Below are 21,534 nucleotides of genomic sequence, written 5' to 3'. Positions count from 1 at the left end.
CAAGGGCATGATTTTCTCCAAAATCCTAAACCCAACCAGAAAAAGAATATATCTTTCAGTTCTCCTTGTACCATTTGAAACCCAATTTGTTATCCAATTTAAGATATAAGAACGAAACTGAAAGAAAATAATAAACTTGCATTTGGAAATATATGTTGAAAATATAACCATTCATTATTTTCCCTAGTATTTGATCTAAAGGTTGCTTTAACTGCATTGACTTGAAATTTAAGTACTCTTTCGGCTAGTGCTTGGTATATGATAAGAGGTAAACCCCTTGCCTGCCATTCTTTTCAAGCGTCATGCACAAAACATCGGCTAAAGACTTTATTTGACAAAAACACGCGATACCAATTGTTGCAGCAAATGCAAACTTCCATGGCAACGGAGAAACCAGCCTTGCATTCCTGATTGACCTCAGGAGTAAGACTCTAAAACTTACTTCCGTTCTTTCAAGGACGAATTTGAAGCAAAAAACCTATTGCTCTGCACTGCTAGCCTGAAGCGCTACAACATTCCTCAATAGACAATAGGCTTTGTTCTTTTAATTAAAACTAGAATGAATGATACAATGCATAAAGAAATCTTACTAAGCAACTATAAGCATACAAATACAGCTGAAAATGCCTAAAGACACTAAGTACATTGACACTAGAGCTTTAGAAGAAAGCCGTAATGTAGTTTCTACGAGCCGAATAGACCATACTGCACTCTCAAGTTTACAAGCTTGCTTACTGCCACACATATTTTTCAAAAGGACCAACTTCAGTTGATCTTAATCCGATAATTCAGACATGGACGTTAGGCTTCCTGGGTTATACCCCCTGAAAATCAAGATAAAGTCAGCATGTCTTTAACTTAAAATGGTATGAAACCTAACAATTGAGAACATGAATCTAACTAACATGAGTATGTTTTCCTATATTTACTTTAATCTTTTATGTAGGAATTTATGTCAAATAAGAAGCATAGAATTGAATTTGGCCATGGGCAGGGGAGAGAGTAGACAGATTACTGAACAGCTGGAGGATGTTGAACATAGATATAACAGAACATAAAATAAGCCTAGCCATCTATAATCCCATCTACATCTCTAACGCAATTCTATATTGCCAATCCCTAGAGAAATAAAAACACATATCCCATTGTTTCATGCTTGCCCAGTATATAAACTAGAGAAATCTTTCTTCGTGTTATTACCATGTATGCAGGGTTCCCCAAACATAAACTCTTCTTTCTGAAATAAAAGTGAAGTTAAGGGTAGTACCATCTAGGCTCAGGAAGCTTTAATGGGGGTTGTTTCTCATCAAAGTTACCAGGAGACAAGGTTGCTTGGAATTTAATTGGAAGCACATGATGATTATAATGGTGAGCAAATGTATCCGCCATGCATGCTAGGGATGTCTTATATCTTATGTGAGGGCAGACAAGGTTGGCAAGTAATTAATGATCCTTCAGGAAAGAAAATGCAGGTGGTTATACACTTTTAATTATATTTATCTTTATATCAAAGATGGTTTCTTGAAAATTGTCACTGTTTATTGACCTCAAAAAAGTTTTATTGAATTTAAGGTTCTTACTCAGAGAGAGGAGGAGGGGGTGGGGCGCTAAACTGGATTTTTTTTCTTTTATATATTTTGGATCTGAATAAAATTTCATTACGATTTTGACTTTTAACAGAGGTCTGAAATTTTTAAATTAGCCTTAATTTTTTTAGCAATGCAGACCAGAATAGAGGCATAATATTCCTATACACAAATCCAAAGAAAAATAGCCTAAATCAATCTAGGCCCATCAGAAGCTACTCCTAAACAGAGTGCACACAATGAAGCCTCAACAAGATAAACCAAATAGATCAAAAGAGTGCCTCAGCAAGATCAAAGTATTAATCTAGCAATTTGATGGAAAAGAAGTTAAAAAAAAAAAAAAAACACATTGGATTTCAAGAAGGAAAATATCAAGTTGTACCTCAGCTGGTGATGAAATAATAGATTCCCTGGTCAAATTTCAAACAATCACTCTTAGTTCCTCACATGATTAATAAACAATTAAAAACCATACATTATTCCACAGGATGACAATAAGTTGTAACTACCTTGGTCTTTCTACTTTAGACAGATGTCTGGACATAATGGATGCCTGCAATAAGACCATTAGTCATATTTATATCTATATCTAGAAATAATAACAATGAAAAAAAAAAAAAAAGGAAAGTTGAACTTGGGAGAAAGTATCACTAACTGCTGGATCTAGCTGTAAGCGTGCAAAAGTTAAATAAAAAATTAAATAGATAGAAGAAATTTTGTAGCTTAATGAATTAAAAGTAAAAAAAATAGTTCGCTGAGTTCTTAAAATCTCCTTTAACATTGAAAAGAAACTCCATTAGTCAACTATATATTCAGAATGATTGACTGTCAAATAGAAGCCATATTTAGTCATAAAACATTAGGACCAAAATCTGGACTAAAACAATTGATCTCCATAGTTATAACACTGAGGGGATGTCAATGATGTTGGCATACATCAAAAGTTAAAACCCCTAGCTCTATGAAATGCAAGGGGCACAAAATGCTGAACTGAGTTCCATGCAAGATCTATCATAAGTTTACTTAAATATGTAGTGCTAGTATTGCAGAAAGCTTGATTATCCAGCTAGGAAACCATGATCAAATGATGTATCTAATACACAAATTAACTCATTAACGTACTGCATCTGTTTTCTGATTGGCAAACTTCAAAAGTACACTACCTGCTCCTGGATTATGCTCCTTGCTTCAACAAGTTGAGCTTCAAGCTCAAGTTCCCTCTCTGTCGCTTCAGAAGTGACTTCTGCACCCTTTTGCGCATCTTGTAATTGAACCATGCGCTCCTTGAAACAAAGAAACAAAAAATTGTCATCATTTTACTATCTATCTTAGTATATGATTTTAAAACAATTATGTATTTAAATTCAAGAGAAAGATATTACTTTTATAGAAGCCATCTTTGTGCGAAGACTTTCTTCTATTTGATCCCTAGCCATGTGAAAAGGAAGATCAAAGACATCCTGTAAACAATAAACCCAGCAGCTTAGAAGCAGCACTTGACCAATTGGAAATTAGCACTTTTGCATCATTCAGTAAGTCATACCGTCCTCCCACCCAATGGAGATTGTGATGGATCATTTTCCTGTCTTTCGCTGACAGGCAAAGATTGCTTTGGCAACCCATTAGGAGCATTAAAGAAATCACGCATATCCACCTGTAAACAAAGCTGCAGTCAGAATTCATGGGGTACAAACTAAATGAGGAAAATTGAATACCAGAAGCGAGAAAGAAGAAGTAATATTTGATGAAAATTGGAATAACATGAAAAAGATGGTAAAGTATCGGAGGAAGCATATCTATAAAAGTTCCTCATCACAGTACAATCCCCATTACGGGCAAGATGTTTGCAGTATCATGCTTATTCTTGGGATGCATCAGGCACATACAATAGCAACTCCTAAATGGGCATTGCTGTACAATCCCCATTACGGGCAAGATGTTTGCAGTGTCATGCTTATTCTTGTGATGCATCAGGCACATACAATAGCAACTCCTAAATGGGCATTGCTACTCCATTTCAGCGTGGATATTGTGCTCATAGGCCAAAAAAGGGCACACTGTGCTTTGCTAACTCAAATAGATACTGATTACATAGAAAATTCAGAGCAATATGTTAATATGCCAAATGTCCTTTGATCTATGATAACGTAACTAAACATACCATTTCACCAAAGTTAAAGACATATCAAAGGGCCACGAATACAATATATCTGCCAAGAAAGGCACATACACATGATTAATTTGATCAATCTTCCACAGTTTGGTTCACAGTACATATTACTGTTTTGAAGTGTTGATATTTGACAGATTTTGACTTCAAAATTATAACATGAGAACCCTTTCATATCACATTATCTTTCTAAAAACTTCTACTTCCTTACTGCATATATTTAGTAGAAGTTAGAACATAGCAAGCATCCATAGATTATAGAATGTAAAAGTCTTTGTCCCACACAAGATTTATTGACTTATCACTCATCCATTACCAGATGCGATAATAGATCATGGCTTGCCAATAAAATAGCATCGCAATACTCTGGGCAGTGAATTGTATCATCAGCATCAAATATCGACCACATATTCTAAAGGACAGTACTCATCATTAAAACCATTGACCAACTAAGGAACAACTGGATCTCTCATTTCTTCCATTCTTTCATGTTTCTTATGCTACATACTTTGTAATAATCCAAGTCCTTTTTAGATGTATCACATTTATAGTTTATGGGGGTAATATTATTTCATAAATTAATCCAGCAGGCATAGATGCTTAAAAAATGACAAAATGAACCCAACACTTTCACCAAAAAAAGGAAAAGATAGAAAGAAAAGTAAAAATTCCAAGGAGTGGACTGACAGCAGCACTGAATTTTTATGATAATAAAACGGATATTAGCATAATTGCATGATTACTCTCAAACAGATATTAGGAACTATATAGGGCCATTATAATGCAGCAAGATGTCTTAAATAATTTTGCATCATTGGTGATTAGTAAACCGCGGGAAAAGAAATAAGTTAATCCAGTTTCATATTTCCAAGCTACAAAGAAAAGCTTAAGAAAGTTTAATCTTTCCATGCCACCAAAAAATTATACACCATATCTGGAAAAAAAGTGACTTTCGCATATAATCCTGATCTGCTATGCAGCCGAATCTGATTAGCAAAAGGCAATATGGATAAACAGAGCAAGTATGACAATAGGGGATAAAATTTTGAGCATATACCTGCATTGATCGCAATAATGCTCTTAAATCAGCATTTTCAGCCATTAATTCTTGATTTTTTGCCTCATAAGCATCCACCTGAAAGATCACCTATTTGTTAGACTTAAACATAATCTAATGGAGGCCAAAGATTTGTAATAACTCAACCGCTCTTCATACAATCTTTTTATAGAAATCATTGTCTGCCTTCTTGCCATTCCAAGTCCCACGTTGCCGCCCTTCTTTCTGTTTACATGCATCATAAAATTCGTTAGCAGCATTAAATTTAGATTCGCTCAGTAGTACAATTAGTATTAGTGCAATTAATACCTGAAGCAAATTCATTATCTCCATTCCTGATCTTGATTCCTTCTTCTTCTCCATTAAGACTTGGTTCAGTCTCTCCTGCAAGAGAAACACGAATTATATTTCCTGCTTATATATACTATTTTCTCCTCAAATGATCAGTAAATAAAAAACAAAATAAGATCCTACCTGCAACTTTATGTACTCCTTTTCCTTCTTCTTCATTTCATGTATTTGTTGAGTTCTCACTTGCTTTTGTAGTATCAAGTACAAATAGTAATTGTCAAGAACTCTACACCTTTCTATATTGTAACAGAAAACAGAAGTTGAACTCCAAACAAGCAGAATATGCCTAACCTGATTACCAATCACCATCCTCTGAAATTCATCCCGTTCTTGCTGTAGCTTCTCAACCTGCGCTTTAAAAGCTGCTGTACTTTTGGCTTCCTAAAACATAAGGATTAAAGAATTACCATAAGTTTCCCTAATTTGATTACAAATTGAAACTAACCTAAACCAACATAAAAAAATAAAATAAAATAAAAGATAGAAATGAAACGTCTCAAACCGCTCTGGTAATTGTTGCGATCTCTCTATCTTTGGCTTGCAACTGTGCATCAAGCCTCTCAACTTTTGCCTCTAATCTGGATATATCTGATAATAATCTACATGAGGAAAAGGAAAGGAAAACGATGAATGATACTCCCTAACAATTCATTAAATTCCACAATAGAAATATACAAAACCAGTAGATAATTTAATCTTGCTAATGTCATGCTGATAAAATATTAATTAAAAAAAAACTGAAAGCAAGTTAGACCTGCACATTCGAATCAAAATTAATGAACTAAACTAAGGTCAAAATTAACTAAATAAAAATAAAAATATACTAAAATTTATAAGATTGCATTCCATAAAAATAACAGAAGTATCATAATAAAAGGCAAGCGACTTCGAGGCGGAAAATAAATTACTAAAATCGAAAATTGAGGCATCAATTAGAATTAAATAAATATTACCGTTGTCTTTGTTCATTAGCAGACTCTCTAAATTCAATGTCGCGCTGCCTTTGCTGCAGCAATGAATATATACAGTTGCAAGTCCTCGCGATCGAAACCTATCAATCACATCAAAATCTAAAAACTAAAATAAAATAAAACAAAATCCTTAACTCTTAATTATAAAAAAATTTAAATAAATTAAATAAAGAAAAAGAGGAACAGACCGGATCATTGGTAAAGAGATCGAGAGAAGCTGGAAAGCCGAAGGTAACGAGCGTCTGGTTCAAGTACTTCGCACAGTGCTCCAAGTTTCCAGCATCCGCAAATGTATACTCTCTGAAACTCCACATCACACCAAAAAAATCATATTTTTGTAAAAAAAAAAAAGTTTTAGAAATGGAGAAGCTCTAGTATAGAAAATAACTGACCCTATAGAGAAGGCGGAGTGAACAGAAGGCTGTTAAAAAAAAAAAGAAAGAAAGAAAGAGAGTCAATAATTACAAAGAAAGAGAGCGAAACGGAGAAAAAAAAATTATCATTACTCGGAGATCCAAGTCTGCGTCAGTCGCTGGCATTGCGAGCGCGAGATAGAGAGAGAGCACAGTGGTGATGAACCGAGGAAATTGGTAGATGCTACGTTAGATAGATCTAAAACTGCCTTTAAGGCGGTGGTGGACAAATCGGATCTTGGATTGGACTTGGGCTTTAACTTAATCAACCACTAATCCGGTGTGCTAGTTTCCACTAAGATCTTATGGTTTTTTTTTTTATCGTGGCACTTTGTGATTTGTTAAGAGCCGGACTGGGCACGCAAATTTAGGCTTTCGCTCTGTTAAAGCCTGGAATAACGTCCTACAAATCTACGATAGTAACGGAAAAGATCTGGTCAAAGATTTTGTTGCTTTTCTCTATTTTATTTATTTTCATGAATCATACGACCGTTAATACGGTTTTAAAAATTCCACGCACCATGTGTTAGATATTTTTCCTAGTTCTAATTATATGTATATTGTTTGCATCTTTACTCAAAATGTAAATTTCCAATATTATTATAAATTTCCATTTATTTTGAATATTCTTTGTTAGGATCAACTTCTTTAATTTATTTTTAAAATAAGTTTTTATCAATGTTTAAGTGTGCAAATTAAGAATTAATTATGTCCTAATTAATATATATATGTACACTAAAAATTAATAGATATAATCTAAAAAGCAATAATAAAAATGGTCTTAATTCCGAAAAGTAGTAATTTCATTGAAGTAGAACTAGCTTCGATAGGTGGAACTTCTATGTTTCATCATTCTTCCTTTTTTTTTTTTCTTTTAGTATTTTCAAGCGTAAATGTTAAAGTAAAGGAAAATTTTACAATACTTTATCAATTTTACTTATTTTTTACTTAGAATAGTTATTAATAATTTTAATCATTGACTCACTATTAATGTTAAATTATAGTATAAAATTTAATTTTAATTTAATTGATTGATATAATCATTTTTAAAATACGATATTCAATAAATTTAAAATTTAACTTAAATTTTTTATCTATTTTCAAACTACAATTTTCTTATAAAAAATCATTTATAGTATTTTTTTTAAATAATTATAATATACAATTAAATGTCAATATTATTTTGATTGCGTTGATAAAATTAAACCATATGAGTTTCAAATTATTCATCTTATCTTTTGTGTACTTATAAAAAAAAATCGTCATTGAATGCAACATTACGACTTACAACTTTAAAATAATTCAAGTGATTAATCTACTACTTAGCATTAAGTAATCTCCGAGCATGTATTTTCCCCGTAAGCCCTTGTGCAACCAAGAATTAATCAAGTAAAAAGTTAAAAAAATTAATTTTAATAAAAAAATTATTCGTCCCAACACTTTTATCGCATTTGATGCAATAATAATTTATTAATTTGATTGTAATATTTTATTTAAAATTAATTAAATTTGTATATAAAAGAAATCGTAGTTTAAGATTAATGTGTTAAAATTTGAATTATAAACTTATTTGATAGTAGTATTAAAGATGATTATAAAAATTAATTAAGTTCAAAGTTTGAATTAATCAATTTGCTAATAGTTGGTAGACCTTAATTACCTTTAAATTTATCCAATACTAAGTAAATATTTACCTTTTCTACATTAAGCTAGAGTAGGAATGTAAATAATATATTAATAATTACAAATTATTCGAGTTTAATTTAAATAAAATTTGAATTTAGTTTAATTATTATCGAGCTGAGCCTGAGCTCGAATAATTTGATTAATTGATCGAGTCAAATTCGAGTATTTTTATATCCGATTCGAATAGTTCGTTAGTCAAATCAAATTTTTATATTTTAATTAATAAAATATATCAAGCTCGAGTATAAATAATCAAATTTTTATCAAATATAAGAATTAAACTTATTTTTACATATTAATTGAGCTTAAAAAAATGAGCTTAAATAACTTGATTTTTATCTCGAATTAAATTCGAATTAAAAAAATAAAATTCGATCAAATTCAAATCAAATTTCAAATTGAACTCAATTTTAAATTTAATATTATATCAACTTGAACTCAATTGATATTACGGGCCAGAGCATCCAAAGCTTTCATATTTGTCTAAAGAACCCCAAAACTCAAATGCAATTAACTATGATTAAATTAATTTAAAATTGGTTTGATATGGATCTCCAAATTGAGTATCCATGCCACTTTGATCTCACATGTTGTGCTTAATTATTGATCCTGGCTGGCTGGTGGGTCACTTGAAATCAAATAGCACCTGCATACAATTAAAATATATGGCAAATGGGCTGATAGGAAGGAGCCCCATCGGCAATATTGCTGCCAGATTCAACCACAAAGATCAATCTCTTCACATGACTTTAGGTTTGGCTGATCATTATGAATCTACTCCTACCACTTCTCCTAACCTTACTCATTGCTTTCAAAAGAAGGGTAGCTTACCATAGTTCTCCTCTCTCACTCCCTTAGCTTCTTTCTTTCTCATTTAAAAGCAATGGTGCATATAAACTTAATATTTTAATTACTATATATATATATAGTTAAAGTTAGAGATATATGAATAAATGAAATTTGATATAGCATGCTAGAAGAGGATAACAATGTTGGAAAAATGATTTTTTTTTTTTTAATTCAACGTGATAGGTTTCATAATATATATATTTTTTATTTTGTAATATATAGATTCATTTAGATGAACTTTGAAATTGATTCTGATGAAAATGAAAAATAATAATATCAATGTTTGTTTTTGCAATAATGAGATTAAAGTTGTAATGATGAAAATATATATGTGTAATAAAAATAACATTGAAATGAGATGAAAAAAATTATTAAAGATACTATGTTAAAGTTTTGTATGTTATGTAATTTATAATATATTTTGATATTTACAAAACTTATTAAAATTAATACAAATATTTTTTATTTCAAAATAATATATTTTTAAAAAATTAATAAAGTAATATATTTTACAAATATTCAAAATGAACATCATAATACTTATTTATTTAATATATGCAATATAGGTTTTATGCATACACTCAGAATATTTGGGGATTAATAAAAACATGTGTATTTGTATTAAAATTTCATTGTAGTGCGGTGGAGTCAATAGGACCCAAATAGGTCGAATGACATTTTAGGCTTGGACAAGATGTGTGTTGCAGCTATGGAGTCATATTAGATCTGTCATATGTCGGGCAATTTGAGAAGTCCGTGGGCCTGGCTCAACTCAAGCCTCAGAAAAAGAATTTTCAAACATCTCAAAGCCTCATACTCTCGTCTGCACTTCTTCTCCCCTGTCCAAAATCCATAAAGCCAAACTGTTGAAGCAGCTGATCAGTTGTCGCGGAAGCCCAAAGCCGGCAGCTCTATCTCAGGAGCTGGGAGCATTACAAGTTACAACAATGTTTTTTCAGAGAATTTCACCATAAAAGAGGTAAAAGCGCTGATTTTGAGCTACCCATTTAGAGTAATGTTAAGAAGATCAAAGAACCTTGCATTTCATTTCAGCAAAAGCCTGCAATCTCTTTCTAAAACGCAGTTCTCAGTTTTCTTATCTGGGTATTGTTGCAAGACCAACCAGTCGGAATCTGAAAATGAATGGGAGAGATTGCTCAAACCATTTGACCTCGATGAACTTCGAAAATCATTCAATAAGATAACCCCTTATCAGCTTTGTAAATTACTTGTATTGCCACTTGATGTTCCAACATCTTTAAGGTTGTTTCAATGGACAGGTTCCCAGAAAAGCTATTGCCATACATTTGATGTGTATTATGTTCTTATTGATAAACTTGGGGCAGCTAAGGAATTTAAGGTCATAGATAGATTATTGATGCAAATGAAAGAAGAAGGGGTTGTCTTTAAGGAATACCTTTTCATTTTGATCATGAAATATTATGGAACAGCCGGTTTGCCAGGTCAGGCTACTAGGTTGTTATTGGATATGAAGAATGTTTATTCTTTTGAACCAACATTTAGGTCTTACAATGTTGTCTTAAGTATTCTGGTGGCTGGGAATTGTCATAAAGTTACGCCGAATGTGTTTTATGACATGTTGAATAAGGGTATCTCTCCTAATGTTTATACGTTTGGTTTGGTAATGAAAGCCCTTTGTATTGTTAATGAAGTGGATTCTGCTTGCTCGCTGCTTAGAGATATGACGAAACATGGATGTGTGCCAAATTCTGTGGTTTACAATACTTTGATACATGCATTGTCAAAGAGCAACAGAGTTAATGAGGCAATGAAACTTTTGGAGGAAATGTTTCTGATGGGTTGTACTCCTGATGTTCAGACTTTTAATGATGTTATCCATGGCCTCTGCAAGCTTGACTGTATTCATGAGGCAGTGAAAGTGGTTGATCGGATGCTTCTTCGGGGCTTCATCCCTGATGAATTGACTTATGGGTTCTTAATGCAAGGGTTATGTAAAAGAGGCCAAGTTGATGAAGCTAGGGCATTGCTAAACCAAGTTCCCAGCCCAAATGTTGTTCTCTTCAATACCTTGATAAATGGATATGTGGCAAGCGGACAGTTTGATGAAGCTAAGGCTGTTGTTTATGATAGCATGTTAAGTATTGGCTGTAAGCCAGATGTTTTTACATTTAACATTCTGATTCATGGGCTTTGCAAGAAAGGATGTTTACGGTCAGCTCTTGAATTGGTTAATGAGATGGAAGACAAGGGATGCAAACCCAATGTGATAACATACTCAATTTTGATTGATGGGTTATGCAAGGAAGGCCGATTAGTGGAAGTTGGTAATGTTCTAAATGAAATGTCTGCAAAAGGAGTCAGCCTAAATACTGTTGGATATAATACTCTAATAAGTGCATTATGCAAGGTTGGGAAGATTCATGAAGCTCAGGAGATGTTTGCTGAAATGTCAGGCAAAGGGTGTAAGCCTGATATATTTACATTTAATTCACTAATATGTGGTTTATGCAAGGTCAATCAAATGGAAGCAGCATTGGGACTGTATCACAATATGCTTGTTGAGGGTGTTATTGCCAACAAAGTAACATACAACACAATGATTCTTGCTTTTCTGAGATGGGGTCAGATCCAAGAAGCACTTAAGCTTGTAAATGAAATGTTATTTAGAGGATGTTTTCTTGATGAGATCACTTACAATGGCCTGATAAAGGCACTTTGCCAAGCTGGGGCAATTGATAAAGGCCTCGGGTTGTTTGAAGAAATGATAAGGAAGGGACTTGTTCCAAGTAAAATCTCTTGTAATATATTAATAGATGGCTTTTGTAAGGCTGGGAAAGTACATAATGCTCTTGAGTTTCTAAGAGAAATGATTCATCGAGGTTTGACACCGGATGTAGTAACCTATAACAGTCTGATAAATGGTCTATGCAAAGCTGGACGCATAAGGGAGGCTTTGAGTCTGTTTGACAGATTACGAGTTGAAGGAATTTATCCTGATGCTATTACTTATAATACTTTGATTAGTTGGCACTGCAAAGAGGGCGTGTTTGATGAGGCCTGTTTACTTCTACATAGAGGTGTGGAGGATGGCCTCGTACCCAATGCTGTGACTTGGTTTATATTGGTCAGCAACTGTGTCAAAGATAGTCAAAAGGAACGTTTTTTAGCTCCATTTAATGTCTAGAAAGAAATTTATGCTTTTTAACGATGGTGTCTTGTTTTGCCCTGGAGTATTTTAGAGAGCTTGAGGGAGTTGGCTTTCAAGTTGGTTCAGCCAATGTCCATATTTTTTCCCTCCATTTGGATAGATGGGCATATGCTATTTCCTGATGGCTCTTACGGGTTTCATCTGTCAGCTGCAATTAATTAGTAAGGGAATGCTCGGAAAGAAATCAATTGGTATATGTTGAATCCTTGTGGTTTGTTATGAAGGTAACTTTTAACTAATCTCCTGTGCAGGGAATTGGACTCTACTGATATGTTTATACCAGTTCCTCAATCTAGCAAAACTGATATTGATGCAAGGGTTAGTGATCTTATTAATTTGCATACCATGCGCTGGAATTGGATCTCCTGGAACAACTTTTTCCCAGTGAAGATGCCAAGAAGGTGTGTGTGATTTTGATTAAGAGGATTGGTACTCCTGATTTTGTGGTGTGGCATTTGACAAAAAATGGTAACTACACTGTCAAGAGTGGCTATCACCTGCTGAATAACTTTCCACCAAGGCTGGTAGATGGAAACAACCGGAGGGAGAAAGAAGAGGCTTTGAACAGACAAAAGATTTGGGCTAGAATACGGAAGGCAGTGATTCCTAACAAAATTAAAGTCTTTGGTTGGAGAATCTGTGTATGTTAATCTGATAAGATGAGGGTTACCGGGGCTTCACTATGCCTGAGATGCAAACAAGCAGAAGAGACCGTTATTCATGCTCTTCGAGACAGTATATTTGCAGCGGATGTTTGGCAACTGTCCCAAGCTAAGGCAGCCTGGTTGAGTGAGCAAACAAGGGAGGTGTTAGCCTGGTTCTGCCAAGTTACTGAGCATATGAACCAGGAATGTTTTGAAGTAGGATTGGTTATCATGTGTACAATTTGGAACAATAGAAATGCTGAAGTGATTCAAGGAGATTAAAGGAGTGCTGAAGCTGCAGCCAGTTGTGATTTTTTTGGTACATTTATAGCATGGTCCCTGCATCCAGAGAGTCCCTGTTATTTTTGTTCCCCAGTTTGTTGTGTTATAAAAATATATATATATATATATTGATGTAGATTTGTACGAGTCAATATAGTCCGCACAAAACATGGGAAAACCCCAGGCTCAGAGTCCATGCAAAAGAAACTCGAAGGCACCCATCAACCAATGCAAATCAATAAAGTTCTGCCAATTTAGCGACAGCCATTAATAAACTTCTTGTTCTTGATTCCGATAAGCAAATGTATGTACGAAATAAATGAAGCAGTTGGATCCAAGTGATTGTGCTTTTGTCCATGTCCACGTTTCCACCCCAGTGGCCGAAAGCAACAGCCTAAAAAAAGTCTCTTGAGCTCAATGCCAGTCCAGACCAGGTACCATTTTTGTTTTTTCCAATGAAAGACGGTTTAATGAAGCTGACTACTTCCAATCTGTGGGCAACATTGACCTCTCTACAACTACAGCTGGGGAAGAAAAGAAACAATCAACCATTCAAGGTTCAACATCCTTGACACTAGTATTATTTAATAGTTTTATATATTTTGTCCTCCATTTTGTTAAGAAATCTCGTTGAAATTCTCAACCAATTATTTATTGGGTGAGAATTAAAGTCAAAATAGCTTCGCTTTAAGCATTCCCTAACATTTAATTGGAAGATTAATTTAATTGACTTACAAAATTTTTCTTAAAAACAATATTTTTTAACAGTATTTGCAATTCTGTCCATTGTCCACAATTTTATTTTAAATTAACTAAAATCTTATTTGTTTGGTACATAAAGATTTTGGAATATACAAAAAGTGATATTTTTTCTCATTTCACAAATAAGAAAGAGATGCATGATTCACAAGGAAAAACATGAGACGCATTTTTTTCGTTTTTTTTTTATTCCCTAAAAGAAAGAAAGAGACAGGAAAGGGCATTTTAGAACTTCAAATATTCATTCATTTATCCTCCATTTTTTAATTAATAATATTATAACAATAATAAAACAATAAATGTAACAGTAAAAACTACTAGTAAAATAAATGTATGGTCTAAAAGCAACCCTTCTTTTGGTGATTTTATTTTAAAATTAACCGTAGTTAACTTGGGTGTTAGGTGGGTTTGACTGGTCTGGTTTGGTAGGCGTTGGGTTCGTTACCTCCCTCCCTTCCCGTTCTGCCTCAGCTGCCTTTGCCTCCCTTTTTAAAGCCCCCATCTCTTTCCTACCCCTTCAGAGAAGTCTCTTGTAGCTCTCAACAACCACCAAACTCCCAACTACACCAAACCTGAGAGAAGCTTCTCCACCTCCAATTCTGCATTTGCAGTTCTTCCAATTACAAATCACAGATGGATCCATCATCATCTTCTTCTTCTTCTTCCGGTTCATTGAAAGTTTCGCCGTTCGATCTGATGTCGGCTATAATCAAGGGCAAAATGGACCCTTCCAATGCTTCCTACGACTCAGCTGCTGAGGTGGCCACCGTCCTGCTTGAGAACAGGGAGTTCGTTATGATTTTGACTACCTCCATCGCGGTGCTTATCGGCTGCGTCGTCGTTTTGGTCTGGCGTAGATCCGGTTCTCAAAAACCTAAGCAAATCGACTCTCATAAGCCGTTGCTCGTTAAAGAACCCGAACTCGAAGTCGATGATGGCAAGAAAAAAGTCACCATCTTCTTCGGTACTCAAACCGGCACCGCCGAAGGCTTCGCCAAGGTTCCATTTATTTTTCAATTTCTTTTGTCTTAATTCGCTTATTTATTTTTCCTTAATTAGTTTTATTTATTCAAAATTTTTTTAAATGTGATTCAGGCTCTAGCTGAGGAGGCCAAAGCACGCTATGAGAAGGCGACGTTTAAAGTTGTAGATTTGGTAAATTTATTTATTTATTTTTGTGTTTATGTTTTCGAGCTCAAATTGGCGATTATAAATATTGAATTTTTTTTTGCACTATAAATAGGATGATTATGCGGCGGATGATGATGAATACGAGGAGAAGATGAAGAAAGAGAATTTGGCTTTTTTCTTCTTAGCCACGTAAGTTTTTGTGAATCATATTCTTTTTTGATAATTATATTTATATTTTTTGGGGGGATTTGTTTGGCTGATATGGTTGATTTGCTGAACTTGTAGATATGGAGATGGTGAGCCGACTGATAATGCAGCGAGGTTCTATAAATGGATCACTGAGGTAAATTTTAATTGTAATTAGTCAAGGATGATGATCAGTTTGATGATATTGGTGTTGTATCTAGAATGAGTTTTTTTAGTTAGCTGTTATTGAATCTGTGGTCGGGTATTTAGGGAAAAGAGAGGGGAGAATGGCTTCAGAACATGAAGTGTGGAGTTTTTGGCCTCGGTAACAGACAATATGAACATTTTAACAAGGTCGCAAAGGTGGTTGATGACATCCTTACCGAGCAGGGTATGCTTCTTAATTTTCCTTTTATCTCCCCCCTGCTTGTAAACGGGTGCTTTGGTTCGTGGATTTTTAATTGTTTTACTTTTATTCTAATGGCTTGTTGGACATAAAATATGCTGTTAATGTTTGCTAACTATTTTTCTTTTCATGAATTACAATAATGCTTATGAGAGTGTGCATTGCCTGCTCTAATAGTTTTCGGAGTTAAATTATCAAGAATATGATTTGATCGCAATAAAGTGCTTGTATTTAGTGGGCGTATTATCAGAAGTTGTAAATAAGATATCCCACCATTTCAGTGTAAAACCGTTATAATTACTTACCTATTACGACTTTAATGTTTCATGAGGGAACATTTTATTGAGAGATGAATGCAGAAGTTTTTCCTTTTTTGCCTAAGGTGAATGCAAATGTTTAAAATACATCTTTTCAATCAAAGAGTGCAAAATTTTTACTTTTAAACAATATTCTGCTTTGATAACCCGTTAGTGTTTATTGTGGCTGATTGCCATGAAAACATACCTTACTCTGCATAACTAAAATGTGCATCTTTTGATTAAATATTTTAGCTTTTTTTGTTCCAATTCATGAAAATTTGAATAGATGTGGCATTGTGATTTATTGTAGTAGAGTCTTGACATGTAGCCAAATGTTTATATTTGTATATTACAATGTTCAAATATAAATCTGCTGATGGATAAAATGCTTGGGTCCATGTAGAAAAGATTGTTTATCAGTTGGCTCATATATAATGTCATCTTATTTTCATCAACTTGGAACCCTATTGGCTAACTTTCCCCTTACTATATTTCCAGGAGCAAAGCGCCTAGTTCCTGTGGGTCTTGGAGATGATGACCAATGCATTGAAGATGACTTTGCTGCATGGTATTTAGAACTTAAACTCTATTTTGAATGAAAAGCTTGTTCATTCTTTTACCTTTAATCATTTATTGAAATATCTTTCTCTTCTAGGCGTGAACTAGTTTGGCCTGAGTTAGATCAGCTTCTGCGTGATGAAGATGATCCAACAACTGTTTCTACCCCATACACTGCTGCTGTGTTGGAATATCGTGTTGTATTTTATGATCCTGCAGATGCACCTCTTGGGGATAAGAACTGGAGCAATGCAAATGGTCATACTATTTATGATGCTCAGCATCCATGCAGGTATAATTGACTAGGCTTTTAAGATGTCCAGGTGGCTTTTTGTTTATTAGTATTTGTCTTTGATGAAATCAAACTTCGTTTTTTGTTTCTAACTTGAAGGTCTAATGTGGCTGTGAGGAAGGAGCTTCATACTCCTGCATCTGATCGTTCTTGCACCCATCTTGAATTTGACATAGCTGGCACTGGACTTACGTAAGTTGCTTTCCTAATTCATTTGGCTACTGCATTGGTAAATTTTTGTTATTGCAGTAATGTACACCTCCCCTACTCTCTTATCCTCATTCAGTAAAACTAGATGCTCAGTGCTGCTAATTTCAAGTTTTCTTTTTAACTTCATATGAACTCGTCTCCTCATTATTGTCTTGCTTTTCAGATATGAAACAGGGGATCATGTTGGTGTTTACTGTGAGAATCTAGACGAAGTTGTCGAGGAAGCATTGAGATTATTGGGTTTATCCCCAGACACCTATTTCTCTGTTCATACTGATAAAGAGGATGGCACGCCACTTGGTGGAAGCTCATTGCCTCCTCCTTTCCCACCTTGCACTCTAAGAACAGCACTGGCACAATATGCTGATCTTTTGAGCTCACCCAAAAAGGTTAGACTATTTTTTTGTCAATGTATCATGAACTACTCTCTTTTTTTTTTTTTTTGAATAACTAAGCTAATTCTTTAATGCATACCACTTCCAGTCTGCCTTACTTGCTTTGGCTGCTCATGCCTCTGATCCGACTGAAGCTGATCGACTAAGACACCTTGCATCACCTGCTGGAAAGGTTGCAGCAGTGAATTTCTATTACCTTGGTTCCCCTATTTTAAAGCTTATTTGTGAGCTGACACAACTTCTTGGCATCTTATTATAAAGGACGAATATGCACAACGGATGGTTGCTAGTCAAAGAAGCCTCCTCGAGGTCATGGCTGAATGTCCTTCAGCCAAGCCACCTCTTGGTGTCTTTTTTGCAGCTGTTGCTCCTCGGTTGCAGCCTAGATACTATTCAATCTCATCCTCGCCAAGGTACTCCTATTTCTTATCTTTTCTCTCTTTGGCAACTTTGCTAGAGGAAAAACTCCATTGTGATATTTGGCTCAATTTTGACGGATGATTCCTCAGTTCCAGATCTGTTGAGTGTGAGAGCTTGCTGTCTTGGAGAAAATGACTCCACAATTATATCATGATGGAGTTATCCAGTTCAGCATTTTTATTTTTATTTTTTTACATTTCCTACATTAGGAATGAAAAACCTTTTAAAGAGTAAGGTTAGGAAATAGGAAATGTATAATAGATGATTAAGTTAGTGGCATTATGAATCTCTCATTTAGGAGACTTCTACTGCCTTCAGTTTCATATTTTATTCTAATTCTAGTATTTTAAATGTATGTGCACATAGTTACCATCTATAATTATGTTTTACAGGATGGCGCCCTCTAGAATTCATGTATCGTGTGCATTGGTGTATGAGAAAACACCAACAGGTCGCATTCACAAGGGAGTTTGTTCAACTTGGATGAAGGTACTCAATTCAACATTTTTTTTCCTCTTGTACATTGTTAGAAGCCAACCTTTGAAGTTAGTGGAAAGTTGGATACCATACTAGAGGCGATAAATGATATCTAATTCCTGGTTTCTAACTTATTAGCATCCATTTTTCCATCTCCTCTTATTATACCCTGTTGTTGTTTACATCTCTTTTTCATTGAATAATAGTGGTAATATAATTTTTATCCCCATTTGCCCCCTTTCTTTTTTAGAATTCTGTGCCCTTGGAGAAAAGCCAAGACTGCAGCTGGGCGCCTATTTTTGTCAGGCAATCAAACTTTAAACTTCCTTCAGATACTAAAGTGCCCATTATTATGATTGGCCCTGGTACCGGATTGGCTCCTTTCAGGGGATTCCTTCAGGTAAGTTTTTTCACCTTTTCGATGTTCATCATGTTGAGTAAATTTTATAAACTAATTATTGGTATTCTCACTTTCAGGAAAGACTTGCATTGAAAGAGGCTGGAGCTGAACTGGGTCCATCTGTATTGTTCTTTGGCTGCAGGAATCGGAAAATGGTTAGTCATGCAATTTCCAGTCCTATGATTAGTTTTATATCTCTGGTGAGTTTGGGGCTGTATTTGTAATTAAACTCCAAAGTTCAATTTGATACTTCAGGATTACATTTATGAAGATGAGCTCGACAACTTTGTCAACAGTGGTGCACTTTCTGAGCTTGTGGTTGCCTTTTCACGTGAAGGACCTACCAAGGAATACGTGCAACATAAATTGATGGAGAAGGTACCGGACATATTTCACCAACCAAGAATTGTAGGATAAAAGTTTTTTTATTTTTTTATTTTTCGACAAATTGTACATTTCAGTTGTCTTACCGGTATTACTGATTTCAAGTACTAAACACATATCTGCCTTCTTTCCAGGCCTCAGACATCTGGAACATGATTTCTGAGGGAGCTTACCTTTATGTATGTGGTGATGCCAAGGGCATGGCTAGAGATGTCCATCGAACTCTACACACTATTTTGCAAGAAAAGGTATGTTTATTATGTTTATCCGAGACTATATAGTTGCTAATATGAATAATTGGATATGTGATTGCCAGCTGCCATCTTACGAGGCAATTTGAGTAAAAAAAAAGTTACTGCCACTTTTGCAATTCTATACTCCAATACTAGAAAGTTTTTCCCAATTTTTATTTTTATCTTTGACACTCATCTGTCTTTTGGTGGTTACCATCTTTAAGTAGAAGTGTGTCACATTCATACGGTGCCTCCTTTTCTTCTATTTTGCTAAGTGGGTGGACCAACTTTGTTGATTTCAGGGATCTCTAGACAGCTCAAAGGCTGAGAGCATGGTGAAAAATCTGCAAATGACTGGCAGGTATCTACGGGATGTATGGTGATGATTATTATGAAAAGAAGTTGCCTGAACATTATTTATATGTAAGGAGGCCCTGCTGCTCGGACGAAAAAGGCTGGAGAGAAGGTTAGTTGTAATATCACCTTCTGTGCCCTTAAAAGGGAGGAAATTAAAAATTTATTGTCATCAACGCTCTCAGGTCTGTGATTCTTTTTTAGTATTGGAATGTGAAGGGATTTTTTGGTTCATGTAATTTTTATGTATACATAATTATTGTAGTAGGTATAGTAATGGACTCTGATTAGGTTTGTTTTCCTTGTACGAACCTGCCAAAGGAAAGGAGGTTCAAATGACAAGCAATTGTAGTTGTTACTCCTACATGTAACTCTACTGAAGGGACTTAATTTAAGTTTGGAATCTCAAAGTGATTGCTGCTAATTCTATTATTCAAGTGATTTTGTCTTTGGTGAAAAACATGATTATTTTTTAATTCACTGAATTAATTATACGTTTATTTTAATAGTTGCGAATCAACTATGAAGCAAGCATCAGGTCAGGATTCACATATTCCAATTTAAATGTCAGGTGTTCCATCCTGGCTGCCTGCTATCAAAATCACCCTGGAAAACGTGGTGTGCCAGGGATTTAGCAAAAATATCTTCTTTTCTCTTCACTGTCGTTTCTAAATGACAGCTTAAAGTTTTTTTTTTTTTTTTTTTTTTTGATACGAAAATGACAGCTTCTAAGCAATAATCATAAGAAAAAAAAAAAGAATGATCAAGTCAAGGAGCGTAATCAAAACAAGCCCCAGGAGTAAAATTTCTACATGGTTTTGAACTAAATCTGAGAATACCAAAATTTTTAAAAAAAGTTATTAAAGTATATAACTCGATGTAAAGGGAGAAAGCCGACATAAAACATATTGCATTTATTTTCTGCTGTTGAAAATAGACTTCAATCAAAATGAATTGTGATGCAAAGGGGTTGAACAACATCCTAAATCAACCAAAAATTTCTGCGAAAAAAAAAAAGAAAAAAAAAAAAGGACCACAATCTATTGTAAAATTTTCTTTCAATGCTCAATGAAATGGACATACTAATCCAACTACTTCGAGTTATTGGTAGGGACAGATTTGCATCACCACAAATTTCAATACAACACTTTTGTTTTGGAAAGAAAAAAGAAACAAAGTGTAATGGGATGAGTTGTTGTGAATTGAGAGCAACACGTTTCAATTGGGTAGGTTCACCTCTTCTTCGTATACTCTTCCCACGTGTGCTAGACTATCAACAAACACCCTTTGGTAGGTAAGATTATACTCTTGATTCTTTCAAATCATTATTATGTTTTTTTACTTAACAATCATAATCCATCATATCTATTATTAATAGACACAAAGATGTATAACAAAATAAAATTTACTTAGGTGCAAATTTATGTTCATGGATGATTATGATTATTCAAGTGAATTTTGGGTAGTAACCGACCAAAGCTGCTGTAATCATAGAGAAAAATATTTTGATATGTTAGAAAACAAGTGAAGCATCTATAAATTTGCACCATATAGAGAAGAAATGGGTTGTTGGGGGATAGGAAAATCTCTATAAATTTAGGGTTCCCACCTTGCTTTCTTTTTTAAAAGGTGAAACTTTTTGAACCAATACTAATTATGGCTTCCTCCATTTGTTAACGGTAGGAAATGGTTTAAATACTAATAATTTCCTAAATTAGTAACACCCTTTGTTGGCTTCAACTCCATGTATGAGTACACAGGGCAGGCTGCTTCCTTGTTGGGTTTTGGGCTAAAAAAAAAGTACAAAATGAGGAGGAAAAAAAACAATGGA

The 21,534-nt window shown here is 34.3% G+C and overlaps 3 protein-coding genes across 6 annotated transcripts; 2 read left to right on the top strand and 1 right to left on the bottom strand.

Moving 5' to 3' along the window:
* Positions 1 to 519: 519 nt before the first annotated feature.
* LOC111303432 (uncharacterized) lies at positions 520 to 6,773 on the bottom strand. Of its 4 annotated transcripts, none has more exons than XM_089742333.1 (16): positions 6,642 to 6,773; positions 6,528 to 6,556; positions 6,324 to 6,435; positions 6,118 to 6,215; positions 5,667 to 5,763; positions 5,456 to 5,545; positions 5,288 to 5,350; positions 5,123 to 5,197; positions 4,973 to 5,038; positions 4,814 to 4,891; positions 3,130 to 3,252; positions 2,969 to 3,046; positions 2,750 to 2,869; positions 2,096 to 2,139; positions 1,969 to 1,996; positions 520 to 824 (listed from the first exon to the last, which is right to left on the bottom strand). In XM_089742333.1, the coding sequence occupies exons 1-16, from the start codon at positions 6,672 to 6,674 to the stop codon at positions 816 to 818; spliced, it is 1,143 nt and encodes a 380-aa protein (XP_089598459.1). In that variant the 5' UTR covers positions 6,675 to 6,773; the 3' UTR covers positions 520 to 815. The 4 variants fall into 4 exon arrangements, with proteins under 4 accessions (XP_089598459.1, XP_022755424.1, XP_089598458.1 ...); XM_022899689.2 differs by having other exon boundaries at positions 3,130 to 3,240; positions 6,642 to 6,771; XM_089742332.1 differs by having other exon boundaries at positions 6,528 to 6,557; positions 6,637 to 6,753.
* Positions 6,774 to 9,912: 3,139 nt separating this feature from the next.
* LOC111303431 (uncharacterized) lies at positions 9,913 to 13,536 on the top strand. The gene has a single exon (XM_022899687.2). It carries the CDS (start codon positions 10,099 to 10,101, stop codon positions 12,247 to 12,249), a length of 2,151 nt encoding a protein of 716 aa, XP_022755422.2. The 5' UTR covers positions 9,913 to 10,098; the 3' UTR covers positions 12,250 to 13,536.
* A 941-nt stretch (positions 13,537 to 14,477) lies between these two features.
* LOC111303430 (NADPH--cytochrome P450 reductase 2-like) lies at positions 14,478 to 20,140 on the top strand. The gene is made up of 17 exons (XM_022899686.2): positions 14,478 to 14,957; positions 15,054 to 15,113; positions 15,202 to 15,278; positions 15,375 to 15,432; positions 15,546 to 15,666; positions 16,479 to 16,548; positions 16,636 to 16,830; positions 16,930 to 17,022; positions 17,204 to 17,429; positions 17,524 to 17,607; positions 17,697 to 17,848; positions 18,248 to 18,344; positions 18,583 to 18,732; positions 18,810 to 18,887; positions 18,988 to 19,110; positions 19,251 to 19,364; positions 19,652 to 20,140. The coding sequence occupies exons 1-17, from the start codon at positions 14,592 to 14,594 to the stop codon at positions 19,730 to 19,732; spliced, it is 2,145 nt and encodes a 714-aa protein (XP_022755421.2). The 5' UTR covers positions 14,478 to 14,591; the 3' UTR covers positions 19,733 to 20,140.
* The last annotated feature ends 1,394 nt before the right edge of the window (positions 20,141 to 21,534 follow it).

The sequence above is a fragment of the Durio zibethinus genome, chromosome 13, assembly GCF_047325235.1.
Source record: "Durio zibethinus cultivar Kanyao isolate XHJ-2024 chromosome 13, ASM4732523v1, whole genome shotgun sequence".
Lineage (NCBI taxonomy): Eukaryota > Viridiplantae > Streptophyta > Magnoliopsida > Malvales > Malvaceae > Durio > Durio zibethinus.
The sequence above is the reverse complement of the archived record's forward strand: the minus strand, read 5'-3'. Positions and strand labels throughout refer to the sequence as shown.